The sequence below is a fragment of the Thunnus albacares genome, chromosome 16 (assembly GCF_914725855.1).
Source record: "Thunnus albacares chromosome 16, fThuAlb1.1, whole genome shotgun sequence".
Classification (NCBI taxonomy): domain Eukaryota; kingdom Metazoa; phylum Chordata; class Actinopteri; order Scombriformes; family Scombridae; genus Thunnus; species Thunnus albacares.
The window spans coordinates 24,820,556-24,842,094 of NC_058121.1; the positions used below are offsets into that span (position 1 = coordinate 24,820,556).

The 21,539-nt window shown below is 39.4% G+C and overlaps 1 protein-coding gene across 4 annotated transcripts in view; it reads left to right on the forward strand.

The window, feature by feature from the left end:
* Nucleotides 1–15,849, forward strand: part of col12a1b (collagen, type XII, alpha 1b) — a 152,528-nt gene extending 136,679 nt beyond the window's left edge. For all 4 annotated transcript variants that reach the window (XM_044376184.1, XM_044376185.1, XM_044376187.1 and 1 more), the window contains 10 exons: nt 690–743; nt 3,739–3,792; nt 3,900–3,953; nt 4,337–4,408; nt 4,513–4,548; nt 5,314–5,380; nt 5,521–5,706; nt 7,109–7,177; nt 10,449–10,619; nt 12,262–15,849. In XM_044376184.1, coding sequence (XP_044232119.1) covers nt 690–743; nt 3,739–3,792; nt 3,900–3,953; nt 4,337–4,408; nt 4,513–4,548; nt 5,314–5,380; nt 5,521–5,706; nt 7,109–7,177; nt 10,449–10,619; nt 12,262–12,272 — 774 coding nt within the window. In that variant the 3' untranslated portion in view covers nt 12,273–15,849. The remainder of the gene's footprint in view (nt 1–689; nt 744–3,738; nt 3,793–3,899; nt 3,954–4,336; nt 4,409–4,512; nt 4,549–5,313; nt 5,381–5,520; nt 5,707–7,108; nt 7,178–10,448; nt 10,620–12,261) is intronic.
* Nucleotides 15,850–21,539: the final 5,690 nt, after the last annotated feature.

Genomic DNA, 21,539 nt, shown 5'->3' on the forward strand with positions numbered 1-21,539 from the left:
ACTTTAAACCTAAACCTCAAAACCTAATATTGATATGACACAGATGACGTGATCAGCTGATCTTTCCTCTAGATAAGAGTCACCACTCTGTTGGTCTTGTCGAACCACAAAAACAGTTTATAGTCACTGAGTCGTGTTACAGAGTGATGTTTCTTATCACTCAGAAATGATCTTCGGTTCAGTTACAAACACTCGCAGAGAGAATACTGACCAGACGACAGACAAAAGTTTCATTTACAGGGTTAACGTTAATTAGCTGCAGCTCATTTAATCTGTCGCCAGTGGCGTTCATCATTGTAGCGCTGGTTTAAATGAGAGAATCTGCTACCTGAGTGTCCCTCTTTGCCGCTAAAAACAAGCGAAGAGGGATAAAAGTTTCAACAAGAGATTCGTTAGTGTCTGAGTAACAAATCCGCTTCCAAAATGAAGCCAAGCCCCCGTGGTAATGATGCCCCTGTGATCATATTATAAATTATGATGCATTTTGAAAGATTAAATTACCCAACAGAACATACTTCTTCCAGCACTCGTTACAGATCACCTTAAACCACATTTAAAGTCTAACATTTCTAGTCCTAATCTGTTTATCCTGGAGCGAGCAGCACCACAGGCGGGACATGTTTCTTCTAAATGTCATCTTACAGAGATGTTCTGTTCCCGCTGCTCATTCATGTCTTTATGCCTTTTAGGGCCGCCCTGGACCAAAGGGAGACCCCGGTGACTCTGGCCTACCTGGACAGAAAGTAAGTGCAGCTCTAGTTGTGGATTTTAAAACAGGAAACGGGGGATAATTCACAGCTTGACTACTACTCTGGCGTCCGGCCACGTAGCTGGATGCAGACGGTTTTCCAGCTGGGGAGGATTCAGAAAAAAAAAAAAAAAGAGGGGAGTTCGTCTCTCTCTGCAGCAGGTTTCCGAATATTACTTTTAAATTAAATTTCTTCTCGAAGTTCTCGCGGAGAACGAGCCAAGAACAAGTCACCTTGATTAACGGTGGTGGTAGAGTGTCGGCCTGCGGTCAGCTGGCTAACTAATGTAAGTTGTTTTACCTGGGAATATCTGAGGAGCTCCGGTCCAAACAGGGATATCCAGGACTTGAAAGAAAGATGACACCGCAGCTTATAAAGTGATTGTTGGCATGAACGTAAAGAACATTGTGGGTCGCTGTTGAAACTCTTCAGTCTGAACCTGTCTAGTGTTTTTTGAAATACTGAGTGACGAATATCAGGTAGCATTTTGATTTCTTCCTGGAATGAAGCCCTCGTATCTCCGTTTTATTGGGTGATAAGAGATGGAGGTAAAAGTTTCATCCATTAACTTCAAAGCTTTCACTTTTACTCATGAGCACCGCAGCATCGTTCAGGGAAATTTAACCTGAATGTTCACAGTTTTTTTTATTTTAAAATGAACAAAACTGACTATCTGAGCAAGAAAAGTAGAAAGAAACTCTGGTTTCCTCCAGCAAAGGTTAAAGGCCTGATGACATTTAAGATTAGGTTGCAGTTGAGCTCATAAGAGGGTAAAAGATCCCTAAAATGCTGGAGGGACTGAAAAAAGAAACCCAGCCTTCCTCTCAGTGACCTCCAGGCCTTCAGTGCTTTCTGTCACTTCAAGCTCAGTAATCCTTCCTCGCGTCTGTCTGCGCAGATCAGCGGAGATACGATCCATTAAATGTATTTATAGCCGCAGACACAAGCAGATGCTACGTCGCTCCCTTGCCCTCTTTTGACCCGCGGAGTCGTGTTTGTTTATCTCCTTTCAACTTCAACCTTTGGAGTTTTGCTTAGGTGGATCCGTTATCTTGCTTTTAGACGTTTTACATCAGCAGCAAGTTGGACTTTTAATTGCAGAAAGATTTCTTGGAAGCAGAGCAGAGTTGTGTTAGAGGCAACCATAAATTCATCACAGGTTTTCAGAGCGCAGGATAGCTAACTGGTAAACATCAGTGCCAGAAGAGAAACACTGCAACCTGAAATAAAGAAGGCCTCCTCTTTATTGCACTGTTATGAAATATAATATTAAGCTTCATGCAAAATGTGCAGGAGCTTATATTTAGTGGGCGATTTCAGTCCTAATGTGCAAGAGAACAGTTTAGACATGAAAGAGCTGCATCTAATCTTACAACACAGATAAGTAGGATGATACAGACAATCACAGTATTGATTTTCTAACCTGGAAACAACATCTATCCTGATTTTTACTTAATTCCTAGTCAGACAATAGAGCTACACAACTCAGAGACACATAAAACTAACTTTTCCTGTCGACAGTAAATCATCTTCCTCCTCCTGTCGATGCCAGAATCCCATTGGATGCATGTTGTGTCAAACTTTCTGGTGTCAAAACCCGGTGACGTGATCGTTTACATTCATCTACTGATGAAACTGATAACAGGTTGTGTCACGATCTATCGGATCAATTGAGGCAATTATTGTTCAATCACATGTATGTTTGTGTCACTGATCATCACCATCTGTAAAGGTGTGTAGTCAAATTTGTGTAGTCAAATGAAAAATATAGACTATCTGGTGCCTCAGTAGCCTACTGGTTAAGACGCAAAACACGTAACCGCAACGTCCGCGGTTCGATTTCAGCCGCACACAGTAGTTGCGTGTCATTCCCCTCTGTCTCTACCCAGGTTTCCAGTCTGTCTATACTTGCAACTGTCAGATTAAAAAAAAAAAAGGCTAAAAATAATCTTAAAATATAAAATAGACAAATGGAAACATCGCCACGCTTTAATCATCTGCTCATTGTTCTTCTTCTTTCATTTCTCCCTTAACACGACTTACCCAGAAGAAGAAAAAGGTTGAGAGGTTTAAACCGGTTTCTCCAAGAAATGTTTGTAGCAGTAAAAGGACTGATTTGTTGCATGTCATTCCTCTCTCTCTCTCTCTCTCTCTCTCTCTCTGCCCATGTTTGATGTCTCTCTAAATTTTTGACTCTTAAATAAAGAAGAACTAAAAATACCAACAATTTATCTCCATCCAGACTTCTTTCAGTCAATATAAATGACTTCCTCTTCTTTTACTTCTCCCTAAACACCACTTGGCCAGAAGGAAAAAGTAATTTGGCGCCGCCTGTTTTCTCAAAGAAATATCTGTAGCGATGATAAGACGGATCTGCTAACAGTTAACGGATTTTTACCATCCTGCTCGTTTAGAGGAGAATATTTAAGGACAAAGTGTTTTTCGGTGAAGGACGCTGGAACAGGACGTTAGTGGGGACCAAACCTGTGACTTCAGTAATCAGCTGTAGCCTCCTCCTCCTCCTCCTCTTCCTCCCTCCATACAGACACAGCCCAGAGCTGCACACTCTTGATTAATCATCTCTTTTATTCAAATAGAAGAAACCCAGTGAGTTTATCTTAGAGTGGATGGTGTTCATGGAGCGGTCGGGCTGCAGGTGACCATGCTGGAGCAGATGCTATAGCAACATGCATTTAATGACTTGCAGACCACGCGGGCCCTGGTTTATAATGGCCAATAAAACGGATCTGGAATATATTATGTTCCCAGTAAATCTTATGCCAAGGCATCAAAGACCAGAAAGGATCGACAATAAAAATAGCGAGCAGGGTTTCCGAGCAAATGAGCGCAAAAAAAAAAAGGAGATTTACTGTTCGACACGCAGAAATCCAGCGCTGAAACAAACCGCTTCGAGTTGGGGGGAAAGAGAAAAAAAGATGGAAAAGAAGGTAGAGTGAACTTAATTTAAGTGGCTCTCTTGTGTTTGAAGGGTTTACCTGGACCTTCTGGTGGCGTCGGACCGATCGGACCAGCTGGAGTGAGGGTGAGTACTAGCAGGGTGGTTTTTTTTAATGGCAACCATGCTCTCAGGATTCTTTGAACATGAACAGTATCAGTTCGGTTTTTTAAGTTGGGGTCTTGTAATTCCAGGGTCCTCAAGGAAAGGATGGACCAGCTGGACCCAGAGGCCCCCCAGGGCCCATGGTAAGAGTTTTAATGCTTTGACACACCTGGGAGCTGCCTGCTCTGCTGGCCAGTTAGTTAGAGCTTAAGTGCCTTGCTCAAGGACAAACTGGCATTAGTCTCTTAGGGAGGAGAAAACATGACTTAATTATTTTCTCCACCCAGATTTAACAAGCTGATGTTGTTAAATGGACATAAACTTTCTAATCACAATGAGGATTTTTTTTTTTTTTTTAGTTCTTTTATCGATACAGATGACGTTATAAAAGTTTTTCTCTGCGATTCGGTTGAGAAATTATTCTGTAAGAAACATTTTTATAGGTTGATGTGATTGTTTTCTTGTTAACCTTGTTAACTTGTGTTGGACAATGTTTTCATTGCTTTTTTCCTTGTTTTCCTCGCAGGGACCTCCAGGATCTCCAGGAATACCAGGTGCTGCAGGAAAACCAGGAAATCCCGGAGACTCAGGTTCTCCTGTAAGTGTCCTCACTGTCATGGCGGCTTTGTACGTCCAGTCGGCAGCGTCTGAGTTTTAATGGGTTTTGCACAACTTGAATGTTTTGTTTTTTCTGTTTTTTAGGGCACTGTTGGTCCCAAGGGAGACAAAGGAGAGAGAGTGAGTACACCTGAAATATATCCAGGTTCATCTTAGAAGCTCAGAAACTGTGTATGACAACTGTTAATCCAGAGTATGGTAATTTATTTGAAGATGCTATAGAGCAAGAAAACATCCTTCTTTACAGGTATTTTAGGCTGATATTGACCTTTCAAGTTTTTATTTATCATAAAACAAGAAAAGATGCTGCCAGTGTAGTAACATCTTTTCATTTCAAGTATTTTCTAGAAATGTGTCGAAAGTATCTTGAAACAAGACAGAATACACAGATTGTTTTTGGCTCTCAACATTAGCATAACTTGTTCATTGTTAGGGCAGCTGGTGTATATTATATAAGATTACAACGTTAAGGTGCAAGAAGGCCAAAAACATCAAATCTTGTGAAAGGACAGCTCTGCACACTTGCAGATATTTAATCAAAAAGGCAAGTTCTCAGTCTGCAGACTTTCATCGGGGCAAATGTTTGACAAAAGGGAATTTTCAGAGTCTCATTTTGACATCAAATAGAGCAGAGCAGCATGTTTTCCTGTAAGTACATGTGGGAAATGCCCAAAGAAACCAAAGACCAGTTAACACAGAAAGCAGGAAATCAAAAGGGAGGAAATATTGCACAAACTTCAGTCAAAATCCCAGCTTTCTGAGCCACTAACCTTTAGAGTAACATTTTAAAAAGACAGATTTATTTAATAAACCTCAGGCAGCGTTTTAAGTAGAATTCAATATAAAAACCTTATATGCATCTCAATCCTGCCTCTCTGTACCCAGGGCGACTTTGCTCCTCAAAACATGATGCGATCCATTGCCAGACAAGTTTGCGAGCAGCTAGTGAACGGTAAGTAGTAACTTTTTTCCCCTGAACTCTATTTGGAAATGGTTCTGGCACCGTTAAGCAGCCAAACAGCCTCTTGTCTTTCACGATACAGTGAGCCTGCCACTTACTATTATGTTCCCTTTCACCTTCTGCTGTTGCAGCACAAATGACTCGTGTCAACACATTACTGAACCAGATCCCCAACGGCATGTACCGCAGCAATAACCCAGGCCCTCCTGGGCCTCCTGGACCTGCTGGCAGGCAGGGACCCCGCGGAGAGCTGGGCCCCGCAGGAAGGAACGGCTTACCCGGAAGTCCAGGTTTACCCGGCCAGCCGGGAGAGAGAGGTACGAGTCCATCACATCAATCTACCGCACAGGAGGAGATGGAGATCGTACTTCAACACATGTCATCACAAGAAAATAAACCAGAAGTCCGAGGATTTCTAAAATGGGAGCACAAAAAGCAGTTCAAGCCACAAATGAACACCACATTGATTATTTATACTGCAGCAGGTTTATTTAAAAAGCACAAAACCATCACAAGATGCTAACGAGGCTTGGCTTCATCCCTCGTTTTCACTCCTGATTGAGCAACACGCTGCTGCCTGCTACTCATTGTTAGTGATCTTCTGTGTTCTCGTTATATAACAAGTACAAAACTACACTGAAAGATATATGAGAGAGAAAAAAAAATCCTCTGTGTTGCAAGATTTAGATGGTAAATCTGCGTGTTAACAGTTAAATTTGCTGCAACACTACGTAACATTTGTCATACTAGAGGATGAGGCTTTTCTTAAAGTAGAGGCTCTTATGCAACAGCGTGAAGTTAGTGCAGAGAAGCGTGTGTCACTTATTCCACTAGAGGCCTATTACTGTGTTTACAGAAGGACAATAAGAAGAAGTGATTCTTGCCAGCTGCAGTAAACATGCTGGAAAAATATCAACATCTGACACTTATGGTTCTGTCAGAAAGTATCAAGACAGCAACATGTTTCTTATTGTTTCGACTCGTCGGATCAGACGTGAAACGATGACGACGCTTCAATTTAAGGGTGTTTACATGCACAACAGCTTTTGACTCGTAGCCGTTGTTGTACGCAAGACAATGATACTTAAGTCGGATAAAGCAACCGAGGAGGTTTTAGGGTCAGGATGAGTGAGTCTGACATCAACCCAGCTGAAGATCACACTGAGGGCTCGCCGCAGTACGAGCCTGTCAGAGTATCAGCAGGGGAAGAATCTGAATCATCTGATCTTTCGTCACGTATTGAGAAAGATCTGACACCAAAATATTATTGATTTATGATTTGTTAAAGCATATTTAGTTTGTCCAGCAGATTTGTCTCCAAAATTAAGGGCGTCGATAGTTATTTCACTGTTCGTCTGACGTGAATGTAAACTGAACCGAAATTAAGCAACTCTAACAAAAAAATGTCTCGCTGTTTGAATTTTCTGACAGTTTTATAGCCTTTTATTGAATAACAGGAAAACATATTGTGTCTCCAATACATACACAGTTGATTATTAAGCTTTTATGTGCTTTTTCAATGTTTCATCTTCCACTTTTGATGTTGCTCAATACTGAGCAGCTCATTTACTAACTGATGCATCATAAGCACAGATTTTACCCTTAAAATCTAGTTAGGAAAAGGTCTTGAGTCTTGTTATATGTTCTTTAGGTTTTAAACTGCCTATTTACTGTCATACTAGACCAGATACAGAAGCTGACTGTGTTTGTTTCCTTCAGGTCCTTCAGGAGAGAAGGGCGACCGAGGGACGTCAGGAGTTGGACAGAAAGGACCGAGAGGGCCTGCTGGTATGTTTCAAACTGATTTTAAACATCTTACATGTCAAAAATACTCAAAAAAAGGAAAACATGAGGAATATATAAGACAAAAGACAAAAACATCTTGTACTTCCATTGCTGCTGATGGAAAACAGTCATTTAAAATCAGTTCCACAACTTAAGATTTTCATTAGAGCTACAATGATTAGTTGATCAACATTAAATCATTATTTAAATGAAAAAGTACTAAAATTCTCTGTTTCCAGCTTCTTAAATGTGAATATTTTCTGGTTTCTTTAGTCCTTTATGACAGTAAAGTGAATATCTTTTGGTTTTGGACAAAACGAGACATTTGAGGATGTCAACTTGGACTTTTGGGAAACAGATTCATTGCTAATGAAAATAATAGCATAGTCACAGCCCTAACTTTCATTATCAATTAATCTGTTAGTAATTGTGTCTCTTTATTGATTATTCATCTTGTCTCATTTAGTCCAACCCACAGACAGTTTACGATCATGTACGACAAAGAAAAGCATTAAATCGTCACATTTGAGAAGCTAAAACCAGCTAACGTTGCACGTGTTTCTTTAAAAAAATGAATTCTCAAAACAGTAATTAAATCATTTCCTGTCAATTGCAGCTTTAGTTTTGATGCATGGGTCGACATAATTCACGGCTTCACTAACAAATCTGTCATCTGTCGTCTCACATTCTTATTAGCGAAGATCAACAACCCAAACATTAAGCTAGCAACGTCTAATTTTTAGCCCGGTGCTGACTATCATTAAAAATGAAAAACAACGCCTGCAGCGAATCAGCTGCCAGTCAACGTGAATTCTGTAAATAACTTCTGTGAAAATTAAACTGTCTGTACTCGTCTGAGATCATTTATGAGAGAAGAAGCTCCGCAGCACCGCCGTACGATCGTTAGCGTCTCTAGTTTCAACAACGCCGACAGAGCGAGATGTCTTCTCTCTAGTGGATCACTTCAAGTCTTATTACAGGAGTCACTTTAATCAATTTAATAGTTTTGAACCAGAACCTTCAGTTTTAGGATTAAATACCATGTTTTAAGGAAGCTCTATTATGTTATTTCAGTGTGTGAGATACATATTTAATAATCAGTCATTACTCATCAGATTAATTAATAATGAAATTAATCATTACTTGTGTTCTGAGTCACTTCCCTACAAATAAATCTCGAGTTTTCAGTCCTGAGAAATTGAGCTCAAACAACAACCATAAAATCACGATTTCCTCCCGCCTGCGGCTGTTTAGCGGCGGCTCCACTAATCACACGTTCACCCGGTCACGCCGTAATCCGACAAACAACACTGTGAGAATCCAATCTGTCAGGCGGAAGGAGAGGAGAAAAAGCTGTTTTCTGAAGCAAACAAGGTCAAGTTGTAGAAAGGGTGGAAGCGAAGGGGGGGGCGGCGGAGCGAGAGAAGGGGGTCTCGGAAAAAGGGAGGAAGTGAGTGGACGGCGGTGCGGTGAGTCATGGTGGAAGAGGTTCATTCACAACACATGCTGAGGACGGCGCAAGCGGGAGAAAGTCAGTCAGGGAAACTTTCCAAGCCGGCTTTCTCCATGTCTAGACATAACGCAGAGGCGGAAAAAGCATCAGCAAATTCTGCCTTTCCCATTTTTTTTTTTTTTCCTCCCCTCATAGTTTTGTCTTTTTAATTTCTATGTTCCAAATGGTTGTGCCCAGGACTGTCAGCAGCATACTTGCAACAGTTTTTTTGTTTTTTTGTTGTTGTTAATTGATTGTGTTTCCAGCTGGAACAGAAGCACAGCTGTAATTATCTGTACGGTTCAAAGATCATGAAACACTTCCTTCATTTTTTTTTAGTTTTAATTCATCAGGAGGTTTAGAAGAACTCCTCCAAATTAATCAGATATCCAAAGCTACATTTCTATTGTTGGCATGATGATCATAAAAACTCAACCACATGGAGAACAGACACTTCAAGACTGAACTGAAGAATCAACAAGACAAACAACAAGACTCACAAATCCGATAAATGCGAGACCTCACGTAATGCTCACATACTTCTGCCAACCTTCAACCTGAGCAGAGGTCTAATCAGCCAGGATAAGTGAACACACCTGTGTGGGTGTGCTGAGCCTTTAAGTTCCTCATGATTAAGCAAAATGCTGACAAAAGATCCCGTCTCCTTGCCCCACTGACAAGCTTGTACTGTAAAATGTAGAGCTACATCAGATCGGTTGATGTATAAGATGCCAGAAAGTAATAAAAAACTGCCCATCACAGTCAACTTTTATCCAACAGTCAAAAACTGAAATATAGATTTTCTTTATGATCACATAAGACAAAGAAAAGCAGCAAATCCTCACAATGGAGAGGCAGGAATTATGAAATATTTGACATTTTGGCTTTAAAAAATGACTTAAAGGATTAATTGATTATCAGAATAGTTGCTTAATTATTTTCTGTCAATTCAGCTCAGATCTTTATTATCTCACAAGAGGAAGTTCTGCAGCAATGCAGCATAAAAACACATAAAAACAATAAAACACATTAAAAGTGCCAGTACTATACATGCAAGTCAGACAATAAGGATGTACGTTAACAGCAAGGAAAACAATAACAAAAGAATAAAGATAAGAAAAAACTGTGTGAGGAATCAAGAGAAGTGAGTTTACTAAGCGATCAAGTAATCAATACCCAGATGTGTTTAGATCTGTTAAATATAAGGAATGTCTAAATGAATCTTCTTTTGCTTTTTAGCTCATCATTTAGCCAAACAATATGTAATTTATCCAATAAAGATAAATAGATTCAATAAGTGATCCAAAAGGACTCCGACTCTAAGCCAATTCCATAAAACGCTACTCAGGACTAAACTGGGGTTAAATAAAAGAAACTGTATCATCATTCTAGAAAAAACGATGAGCAAGTATTCATTTGCGATTCACCGCAGAGAGAACGTTAAACACTAGGTAGCATAAAACCAGCCCAACCGATGAATGATATGGAAAATCTGGTCTGTGTTTACATTAAACTCTGAACTTGAGGTTTATTTTTGACCTATTGAAGGAAAATCAGTTTGAATTTAACTGAGAATATATAAATAACATCTGTATATTTTTATTTAACACTTTAGCTGCAGCATCAACCCTCTAAATGGAGAAATAAATATGCCAACAATGAGAAACTGACCAAATTTGAGATTAAATTATAATCATTAACACAGATCCCTGATTTATTTCGTTGACTGTGTCCTCATGATGTGTGCCTGATCTTAACTGGTCTACATTTTTTCCCCTTCAGGCCCACAAGGAGAAAGCAGGACAGGACCTCCAGGCCCTTCAGGCTCTGCCGGACCTCGTGGTCCCCCTGGACGTCCAGGTTACGCCGGAGTCCGTGGGCCTCCTGGACCTCCTGGATACTGCGACTCTTCTCAGTGTGTCGGTATTCCTTACAATGGGCAAGGATACATAGGTAGGTATCGAGAACTGGACGGGACGGCTTAGCCCGGTGTGAAATAACGTCCTGTAACTGCTAAACATATCTGATGTTTCCAGTCAGCTTGGTGGGTGTTTCAATTTGGGATTAAACTCTTCAAACAGAAACTAACACAGCTGTAAGGGAACACTCCAGCATTTAGGGAAATGCACGTATTTACCGTCTTTTGCAGAGTCAAATAACAAGATGGGTCCATTACAGAGATCCAGGTCCAGGACATGTTTACATAGCGTAGCACAAAGATTGAAAGCAGGGGGAAACTGTTAGCCTCGCTCCATCACAAGAAGGAAAAAAAGAACCTTCCAACAACTCCAAAACTGTCTGATATTCATCTCGAGTCGGCTCGGTACCAAAAACCGTCAAGTACCAAAAGCTGGCATTGATTCGGAAACAAAAACTGATCGTTTTTTGTCATTAAAATAATGATTCTGTCCATTTCAGTGAGTATTTTTATTGTACAGCTGCTTTTGTTCAACATTTAAAAGATGAGTCTGGTGTTATTCTATATTTTTCTTCTTGTCAACGAATCCCATGAAAAGACCAAAAGCAGTAATGGGTTAGTCTGTCTCTTGTCTGTGGCTTTCAGCTCTGAGCCCATTGGGTCCTACTGAAGATGTAAATCTTTAAAAACGGCTCAAAAATATGTACTTTTTATCAAACAAATAGGAGGAAATTGTGTATTTGTTGGGGACTGTTTTTAGCAGCAGATGAATCCCCTTTTAGTGCTCTAGTGAGTATTTCTGGCAGCTTTTGGCCACAATGGAGCTCTATGGCACATCATACACACACTGAACCTGTCAGTAGATCAATCCATTGTTGGTGTTGATCGTTTCGTTAGATTTGTTGATGATAAGAAAAATACAGAATATCACCAAAATTAGCATTGGAGATATTTGTTTACCAACAACAAATGGTAACCGCAGTGTCATATTTAGACCTTAAACAATTGGTCCATTAACCAATCAGTCAATACACAGAATATTATTCTGCAACTCTTCTGATTTTTGTTTCATTTAATCAGTTTTGAAGCAAAAATACCAAACATTCTCCAACTCGAACTTCTTAAATATGATTTGGATTTGGCGCTTTCCTTTCTTCTATCATTGTAAACTGAATATCTTTCTATTTTTGGACAGTGAGTCAATCTGAAGATGTCAGTTTGGGCTCTTGAATATTATAACATTCTGTAGATGAAACAATGAATCAATTAAGCAAGAAATGAATCAGTTTTCAGTCAAGCAGTTTTAGTCTCATTTTTACATTTATGTTTCTGCACCTGTTCAGTAAACGAGACAGTTTTGCAGTTGTTGGAAGGTATATTTTTCTCATTTGATGGAGCTAGGCTAACAGTTTCCCCCTGCTGCCAGTCTTTATGCTAAGCTAGGCTAAACATGTCCTGCCCTGTATCTCTGTGCTGGACACATAGAGATGAAACTGATACCCATCATCTAAATTTTGGGTATGACGGTAAACAAGTGTTTTTCCCAAAATGTCAGGGTACTGTAAGTCTGATAACTTATAATCACTAATCATTACAAAGTAACTTGTAAGTTGTTTTATTCGCTGTCTTCTGCTTTTGACCTGACTGACACCTTCCATCCTCTTTGGCCTGTTTCAGGTTCACCATAGTAGACTTTCTATGCCGCCTGTGCTGCTTTCACTGACTTCCTGAAAAACAAAACTCAAAGTCCTGTAACTGAAACACTTGCTCACATGCTCTAGAGCTGTTTAAAGGATAACAGCCAAAGGAAACCATTAACAAACTATGCTGAAAAAAAAAACAACACATCAACAAAGAGGGAACCTGTACTAACGACTCACAGCCAGTAGAACAAAACCCACCAGCAGCAGCGGTGATGGCACCGACCTGTTTAGTGGCCTGTTTGCATCTTGAAGCCAAAGACCAAACAAAGAAACCTTGTGTTCAGTGGAGGAGCATGTACCAAACAACAACAACAACAAACAACCCAAACAAATACTAACAAAGGTGGATTTGTAACAGAAACAAGTGCAACTACCACAGCATCACCAGCAACAACAGCAGCAACAACTTTAACAGCATTACTCTCGAGGTGACATGTGTAAATAAACTAATTTGTGCCTTGTAAATGGTGTTTGAATCAAGTCCACTAAATTTAGTTTTTAACATCTGTAGTGTTAAAGCTTGTGCCTTGCAACCAACAACCTGATGCTTGCTGAATGCCAACAAAAACGCCTCTTTTTTTAAAATTTTCCTGCCCATGTGTTTGTAGCTGTTTTAAACTGCTCAGGGCCATACTGAATCATTTCTGCACATGTGACCCCTGAGGTTTAGATTTCACTTTGTTTGCCACTTCATGTACAAAATCAAACAATCTAGTTTTTCCATTTCCTTTTTTTTTATTTTTATTTTTTAAAAAACCAAACAATTCTCCCAGAACCAGCTATACTGTATCTGTATGTTATTAAATACTAACAATGCAACTCTAAAGAAGGTTCTCCAGGCTCGTGGCAGAAGAACTGTACTTGATTTTTATGTAGAAATGTTTTGTTGTTTATTTTGTAAATGAATGAGTTGTGGAGAAATGACAGTGTTGATAATTCTTGAGTGATAGTCACCTGACTCTCAAATTGGACTAACACCTGAACTTGTGACGTCAACAAAAAAGGGAAACGACGAATGCACTGACATGTTTACCAGGGGCGTGTCCAACCACACAACTAAATCTGACAATTGATTGGTTTGTTAGCAGCTGTGGATTTGGTGATATCTCTGCCGATCAATCAAAGTTTACCTGCACTCCTGCGAGTTGCAGATGTTTTATTTTGCTCGTGAACTTTCTTTAGCGTCACACTTTGTTAGATACACCTGTACAATCTAATGCAATCCAATGCAATAGTTCTGCCGTGAATTCTACTGAGGTTTTGTTCTTGGTGCTCAGAAACAAAGTAGAATTATCACCTTTCTGAAAGTGTCAACAAAAACTGAACATTTAAAGCTTTGAAGAAGTAGAATTTATGGCAGAGCTGCTGTATTGGATTATATTGGATTGCACACGTGTTTCTAATAAAGTGGCCAGTGAGTGTGTATACTATTATGAAATCTTATGCTGATTTGATAACCTGCAGCCTGTTGCGCTACTAACTGCTTTGTTGTAACTAGCTATTTTCACATTAAACTTGCTACCTGCTCAGTTGCAGAGTTCTTACTTGTTCTATAAGTAAACAGTAATCACAACTTTGTCACAGAGTGACATTTTACACTGTGCCGTATTTAGATAAAATGGAATAAAAAGACACAATTGACTAGTGACATGAAGTAAGAGACGTACTATAGACTGTTATTTAGAAAGTCAAAGTCACATATGCTATCATGTGTTCTGTTGACATATGATAATATTATTTTATCATTAAAAAATCACAAAGAATCCCGCATGCTGACCATCTTAGGTCTGAGGACTGAAACATCAATAAAATGAGTCCAAGTGATGGACAGTGTTTGGGATTCTTTGTTTTTAGGGTTTTTGATCATATGCACTTGTCATGGTGTGCAAGAACTTTCTTGAAATAATTAAAATGTCAGTTATAATAATTGTAACAAGCATGCATTAGCATAACTCCCACATTACGTGTGAGCTACATCAATTCATCTGATCACTATTTTTAAAATGTGATCAAAAAGGAAAAGCAACAAATTCTCACAAATGAGATGCTGGAACATTTAAAAATAAAGGACTTAAGCAAGTAATTGATTATCAGAATTGTTGTAGATCGACTTATCTCTTCAGCTCTACTTAGAACATTTACACATAGCTGGTGCAACAGCCTGCTGGTTAATTATAAAAATGGTTTAAGATGCTTAAATGAACAAACTTTCTGGTCCCTGCACCAGTCAAGTGCCTTACAGCAGCTGTTGAATCACGATAACTTTTTTCTATTGGCTTATTTCGGTGCATCGGTAGCTCCAGTCCACAAATGTTGCTGTTTCCTGTTTTTCAGTGAGCAAAATATGGGAATAATTTTGCTGTAACCCCCTCAACCACCACAATAAGTGTGGACACGCCCCTGCTGTTTACTAACCAAATGTTTCAGAGCCGAAAAGAAATACAAAAAACTCACTTGACTTTAGTTAGCAGTCACTTAAAACAAGCAAACAAAAAAAAAAACAACTAAATTCTAACCCGTTCTTCTTGTGCATGCTGAGACAAACTAAGAGAATTTCCCAACTCATGTTCAATTGGCCCAAACGCTATCTCCAAGCAGGCCAATATCCATCTGAACCCGACACCCAAGTATTCCCGGTCACCGAGGAGGAGGATGATTCGCAATACCAGCGTCGAAAGAGATCACTATCAAGAAAGGCATCCAACAGGCTAACATCATAAGACAAGCCATGTTCACTTTTTTTTTCTTGTTCAACCTGTGTTTGTTGTTGGAATATGCACATTATACACAGAAAAAAATGGGGTTTGACACCTCGACTTTATTGGGAAATACCTTTAAATGCCTTAAAACGTATGTGAATATTCATTTTTGTGGCAGGTGAAGGTCTTGGACAGAGGGAGGGAGTTTGGGGGCGATTGCTAAGCAAAAAATTTTTAAAAAATGGAAGAAAAAAATCCATGAAAACCTGTGAGCTTTTTCTTTTTCCACTTGTCTTTTGCTTGTAACATATTTGCATTGAGTTTGTATGAACTAGCAGTGTTGAACAGTGCACTCATTGCATAACAAAGCTAGTGATGGTAGTGGAGGGATGAAAATGTTTGTTGACAGTGTTGGGACATCAGGTGAGAAATGATTATTGTTTTCTGTCACAGTTCATCCAGTATGTTAAATATAACCCTTTTCATTCAGTGTCGTCTTCCAAGGAGGTTCAGTTTCATTATGGCAGTTAAACACAGCTTTCATTTTGTATCTCTAGACTTAATATTTATCAGTTTTCCTTTATTCCGTCACAGCTAATTTTACCAAAGGTGAAATTGCATGTCTGTGGTGTATATTTAGTACATGTTTTTGTTACATTTCATTTTTGTTTTAACCAGAATATAGTTGTTGTCATTCTTGTCATTTTCTCAGTATCGAATGCAGTTGAAACCTGCGTGCAAGACTATGGAAATGGTATTGCTGCTTCATGTTTTAACTGCAGATTGTGAATTCCACAGCCTTATTTTCTTATTTATTTCTGAAAACAGAAGAGGCATTTTTCAATAAAACTACTGAAAATTTACACCTGGTGTGGTTTTTGTGAGTCTTGGTTGCTTATTTCAAGGGAATGCACAGACTCTGAAAGAGATGTGGGCAAAGATGAAGGAGGGGTACTTTTGGCATGAAGGTCACACCAGAGTGGACTGACTAGAGGGGCATTTGTACACTTAAGCCAATTAAAAGGGCACTCATTGTGACTAGAAGGGCACTTTGATCAAATATAGGGGAACTTGGACCGAATTGGTAAGCACTTGGACTGACTAGACGAACACTTGGACTAACTGGAGGGACACTCAAGCTTTTAATATGGGCAATTAGGCTGACTAGATTGGAATTGTGATCAACTAAAGGGACACTCGGGTGGGCTGGACTAGAGAAGAACTTGGACTGACTGGCACCTTTGGTACACTTGGGCCAACTATAGGGGCGATTGAGGGCACTTGAACTAACCAGAAGGGCACTCTGCCTGACTAGAGAGGCACTTTGATCAGATATTGGGGAACTCTGACCAATTTGGAGGGCTAACTACAGGGGCAACTGGCCAACAAGAGGAACACTCAGACCCGCAGGAAGGGCACTTGAGGGGCACTTGGACAGACTAGAACGGCATTTGTGCTGACAACAGGGGCACTCTAGCCATTGTTTCTAAACCAGAGTTCCGCGGACCCCTAGTGGTCTGTGGTGTAATTGCAAGGGGTCCTTGAAATAATAAATAATATATTTTAAAAAAGATCCTACAGCCTTTACAGACATACTGTATTTCCTCAAATAGTGACCTGGGGCCTTTATTTACCTCAACTGGGGGTCCAGTACCCAAAAAAGGTTGAGAACCACCACTCTAGCCAACTAGAGAGTCAAGGGCAACTTGGGCAGATCAGTAGGACACTTGAACTGACTAGAGTGGTACTTGGGATGACCACAGATCCTCACTGGCTAACTACAACAGCACATAGATCAACTAGGATGGCACTTGGACAGACTAGTGGGGTTGACTAGAGGCTTACTTGATCGGCACTTGGACTGACTAGATGGTTGACTAAGGGAGCACCTGGATTAACTAGAGAAGAACTTCAACTGACAGAACAGACACCTTGGGGGCACCTGGGCTTACTATAGGGCAATTCCAGGCTCATAGATCAACTAGGGTTTTACTTGGACGGACTAGAAAGGCAGTTGGGTTGATCAAAGGGGCATTCGGGTGGACTAGAGGAGCATTTTGATCAAAAAGAGGGACACTTGCACTGATTACAGCACTTGGGCTAATAAGTGAATTAGAGAGGTATTAATCATGACTAGAGGGTCACTTCGAGTAACTAGAAGGACACTTTTGACAATCGGAGAGACACTGCCCAACTGGAGAGGCATCCACAGGTCCACTTGGGTAGACTAGAAGGGAACCTGGACAGTTTAAGTGCTCCTCTACTTCTAAATGAGTGATCCAATGAAGTACAAAGTTTAAGAAAATGGGTCTTTCTCCATCCCAATGCATGCCACAGACTCATCTGCACTGTTTTATCTCACTGAAGGAAAGACCTCCATCCTGGAGTGGAAACTTGGAAAGCCAGGCATAAATACGGCAGTCAGGAATTTGGGGAAAGTGTCTTAAAGTGCTATTCTCCTCAGCCTCTTTGAACACTCACTTTCTTTTCTTTTTTTTATGACTCTGAACCCAGAAGCCATTGAGGATTAGCTAACTTCACTGGCCTGATTTGCTCACTACTATTTTCTCTTCAGATATTTTCCCCCTGAATCACTGCCACAAACATAAAGCTTAATAACGGAGCACACTAGTGAGACACACTAATCATCTATATGCTGTAAACATCAGATTGCCACCATGGAAACACTTCATCACCAACATTCGGCTGTTCAGATGAGTTCATCTCTACTCGAGTGTGACTCATGGGTAGCTACCAGTTAAAAGGCAATGATCCCATGAAGACAGTTTAGATTATCAGAGAGAAAAAAATTAAAATACCAACCGGCTTTAACTTCACATCTGCACTGAGTGTTTTTTTTTTTAAATCCTGCATCAATGAAAAGAGTGTTGAGTGTTGCTCCACTGGTTCTACACCCCAAAACAATCCCCATTTTGCTGCTTTTTAAAAAGGTGTGAAAAATATCCAGAGAGTAAGAGTCGAGGAGATGGTGCATTTGTTGTTGAGTGTTTTAATGGTGTGTGAAGACCTGATGGTTTTCTCGAGGGTTTGGATGACAGTCAACAAGTAGGTTTGTTGCTTCAAGACTAAACAATAGCGTTTACATATTTTCAGCACTAGTTGAGTCAAGAAAACACAAAGCAGTGACAACAGCACACTGGTGAAGTATCTGAGGAAAAAAAATGAAAACAAGCGCTGTAGAAAATGTTGTATCTGGTGTTTTTAATCAGAAACCTCCGGCAGTCTAATTGGAACGGGATGAAGAGGGCGGAACAGCCTTGTTCCCTCGGTGGGTCTAGTTTATCAGCAGCTTTGAAGTTCCTCCCTTGGCCTTTACAAAGCATACCGAATAAGATATGATCTTTGATGGTGGCAAAATTAAAAACATATCTGAGCATGATGAAATGGTTCAGGACATTGTTTTTCTAACTGCAGGCGACTGAAGGTCATTAGGAATAAACCTCAAACTGCACGCACATTCCCCCGATCCTGCTGTGTGGAAATTTGATTAAAGAGAAGAACCAAAGACAGGATACTGGCATTTATGCTGCTTATGCCACACTGATCTTGATATACAGTATAACTATAAATCAAAAAGACTGATGACCGGTTTTCTTCGTTTTGCACTAGTAGTATCATTAGCGCTCACGATTGCACAAATGAAGGCCACATTTCCCATAAACCTGTTGTTTCCGGTTGCAAAGAGGGTCTTTGCGTCTTTGCTTGAAGGATTTCCTTTTGATTTAATAAGTTTTTCCCCAGTGGCCCTTTCACCATCTGCCATCAAGACAGAGACACTCTGAAAATTTTAGCTCAGTTTGCCGTGGAATGACAGTGGGAGTCCTGGTGCGTTTCCAGATGAGCTACTACACAAATTGGGTGGGTGCAATGAAAAAAGAAAAGAAAAAGAAAATATAAAAGAAGGAGACAGAAAGAAAGAATGATTGGCCCCAGTTGAGTGGGTTGAATGGTTTGGCTGTCATCTCCCTCAAGTCTTGTCTCTGGAAGCTCTTCCAACTATATACATTCAGTTCAGTTTGGTCCTGTACCTCCACCCACATCTTTTGGCAAAGTTTAACACTGACGCAGCTAGCTATGGACTGTTGCTAACTTTACATGAATAACAAAGCTCAAAAATAGAAGAATCCAAATGCAAGGTTTTATGTCCTAAGCAGTGGTCAGAAGACAACAGGGATTGTATAATCTAGGTTTTAGTTAGCAGTATAATGTTTTTAGCTCTTGTTTCTGCCCTGGTTTAATTAGAAATTCTAATATCGTAATTATGTGTGGCTCAGACCTTACAGCCGTTTGTCACAGATGGATTTAATGAAGTAAGAAAATCCACTGATATCATGTTTGTTCTGAATTTACTGCTGTACTGTCTAGTTTTAATTCTGATTTTACACTCATACTTGTAGTTAGTATGGAGAGAGTGGAATATGAAAAATGAAAATACCTGTACAACTCATTGTACAGGTAGGTATAAACTGGATACAGTTTTGGATGAGGGACCCTGTTCATTCCTATGAAAGTTGCTCAGTGATGCATGAAGCCAAAAAAGTCACTTCCTGCTGTAAAGAAATTACCCGGATGAAAACATAGCATGTATTCTCTGTGGGCCCAATGCGTCCATAGAGCATGCTCACTTCTATCGGCACAGATGACTTCTGGTTTAGCCCTTCGGCTAACTTTAAAGGGGATTAAATAATTCAATGGTGTGGCTCCTCTAGACTTTTGAAATGTGAAATAAATTAAACTGTGAAACAAATAATTTTGCAGGGGTTTTGACGCTCTCTTTCACAATGTAAGTTTTTGGGGAAAAAGTATTTTTCGGCCCAATAGCATCATGTGACAGACCTGCAAGTTGTAATTACACAGTTTGGCCACTATGTTAAATTGGCTTCAAAACCCAGTGCTGTTCCTGGATGCTTGGTACAACTGGGATGTCAACAACTATTATGATAAGAGTTTTTTTAAAAAAGAAGTTTTTATTCATTTTTTAAAAAAATTACAACTACATAGGGTGCACATTATGATATTTACTGTATTTTCAGAGGCAACATTGGTGTAAAAATAAAATAAACATTTAAAAACACATTTTTTACTTCATTGGGTTTTCACATAACCTTCAGGGAATTTATCTTTGTCATACGGTACAAAAAAGGCTACTTAAAATATACAGACAGAGAAAAACAGGCTATCACAAAAGAGCCATAAATATAAAATATTTTAAGAATAAAAAAAGCAGCCAACAATAAAAATGATATGTTAGCCGGCATGTTAACATAACATAACTTTTCTGAAATGTTATAGCCACACAGAGCCGGCTGGGGAGATTTGGAAGGAAACTGCATAGCTGACGAGGATGAAACAGGCCTAACCTTATTGTAAGGACAGTGATCGACAACAAGAATACAGATGAAGGACAAACCACAGTGGGCCACATAGTGTTAGCATCAGATGAGAGAAAGACCACCGAGCACCCCGACAGCTTCAGCGTCAGGTGACAATCTGAGGAACGATCTGGTTTGAGTGGGCAGGTGGGCTTTTTACAGTATCTTTGATAATGAGATCCTGCACTGAGTAATGAGGAGGAGTCAAACACTGAAAAGCTTCCACAATCACGGCCATCGCATGATAAACAACCTTGACAACGATTGTGACACCATCGTTTGTTATGTTAACAGTTTAAAATTTACTCCATAATCTGTGTCCAGTGTTTTAATGCGGTCTATTAAATTTTGTTGAGTGTTTCAAATGATAAATATTCTCACTGTGAAAGATGTTAAACGTCACCTGCTCAGTTTTACAGGAGAGGAGCCCACTCACTTACAGCACAATGCAAACAGAACTGCAAAAACACCAGTTTCCTTGTTTATTAATGTTCAGTTTTGGTTGGTACTATTTTAATTGTTTGTGTGTCGACTCGGTTATATGTAGTTTCTTAGTATGAATTTGTTGTGGTGTTATTGTAGTGGACTTTATTATGTGAAAAGATGTTTATGATACATTATTTTGTCCACCCGCTAACTTCAAAAACTGAAGTTATAAAATCACCATAGAATGTGATCTAACTCAATTTACATTACACAATTATATAAATAAATGTTAATCATATAACACTACACAAGGGTTTCTACTTCATGTATTCCTCTACAAATTATGATCCAAGGGTGATCTACTTGAGTTGAAACAATGAATTTATTAATCATTTAGTCGATCAACATCTGCAATTATTGTGATAACTGAATAATTGTTTAATTTCTCTGACCCCGGCTTCTCAAATGTGACTATTTGATGTATTTACATCATAATAAGTATATTATATATGTAATATTTTGGAGTTTTGTTGAATAAAACAACACATTTGAATAACTTGGATTTTGGGAAATTGTCATGGTTAATTTATTCATTTTTTTAAGTTTCAAGGTTAAAATATTTTAAAGTAGAATAGAATAAAACAATACAATTTGGCAATAAAATAGAACAAAGTATATAAAAGTAACACTAAAGGAAGAAATTAGCTACATATTCAAATAGTAAACAAAGTCAA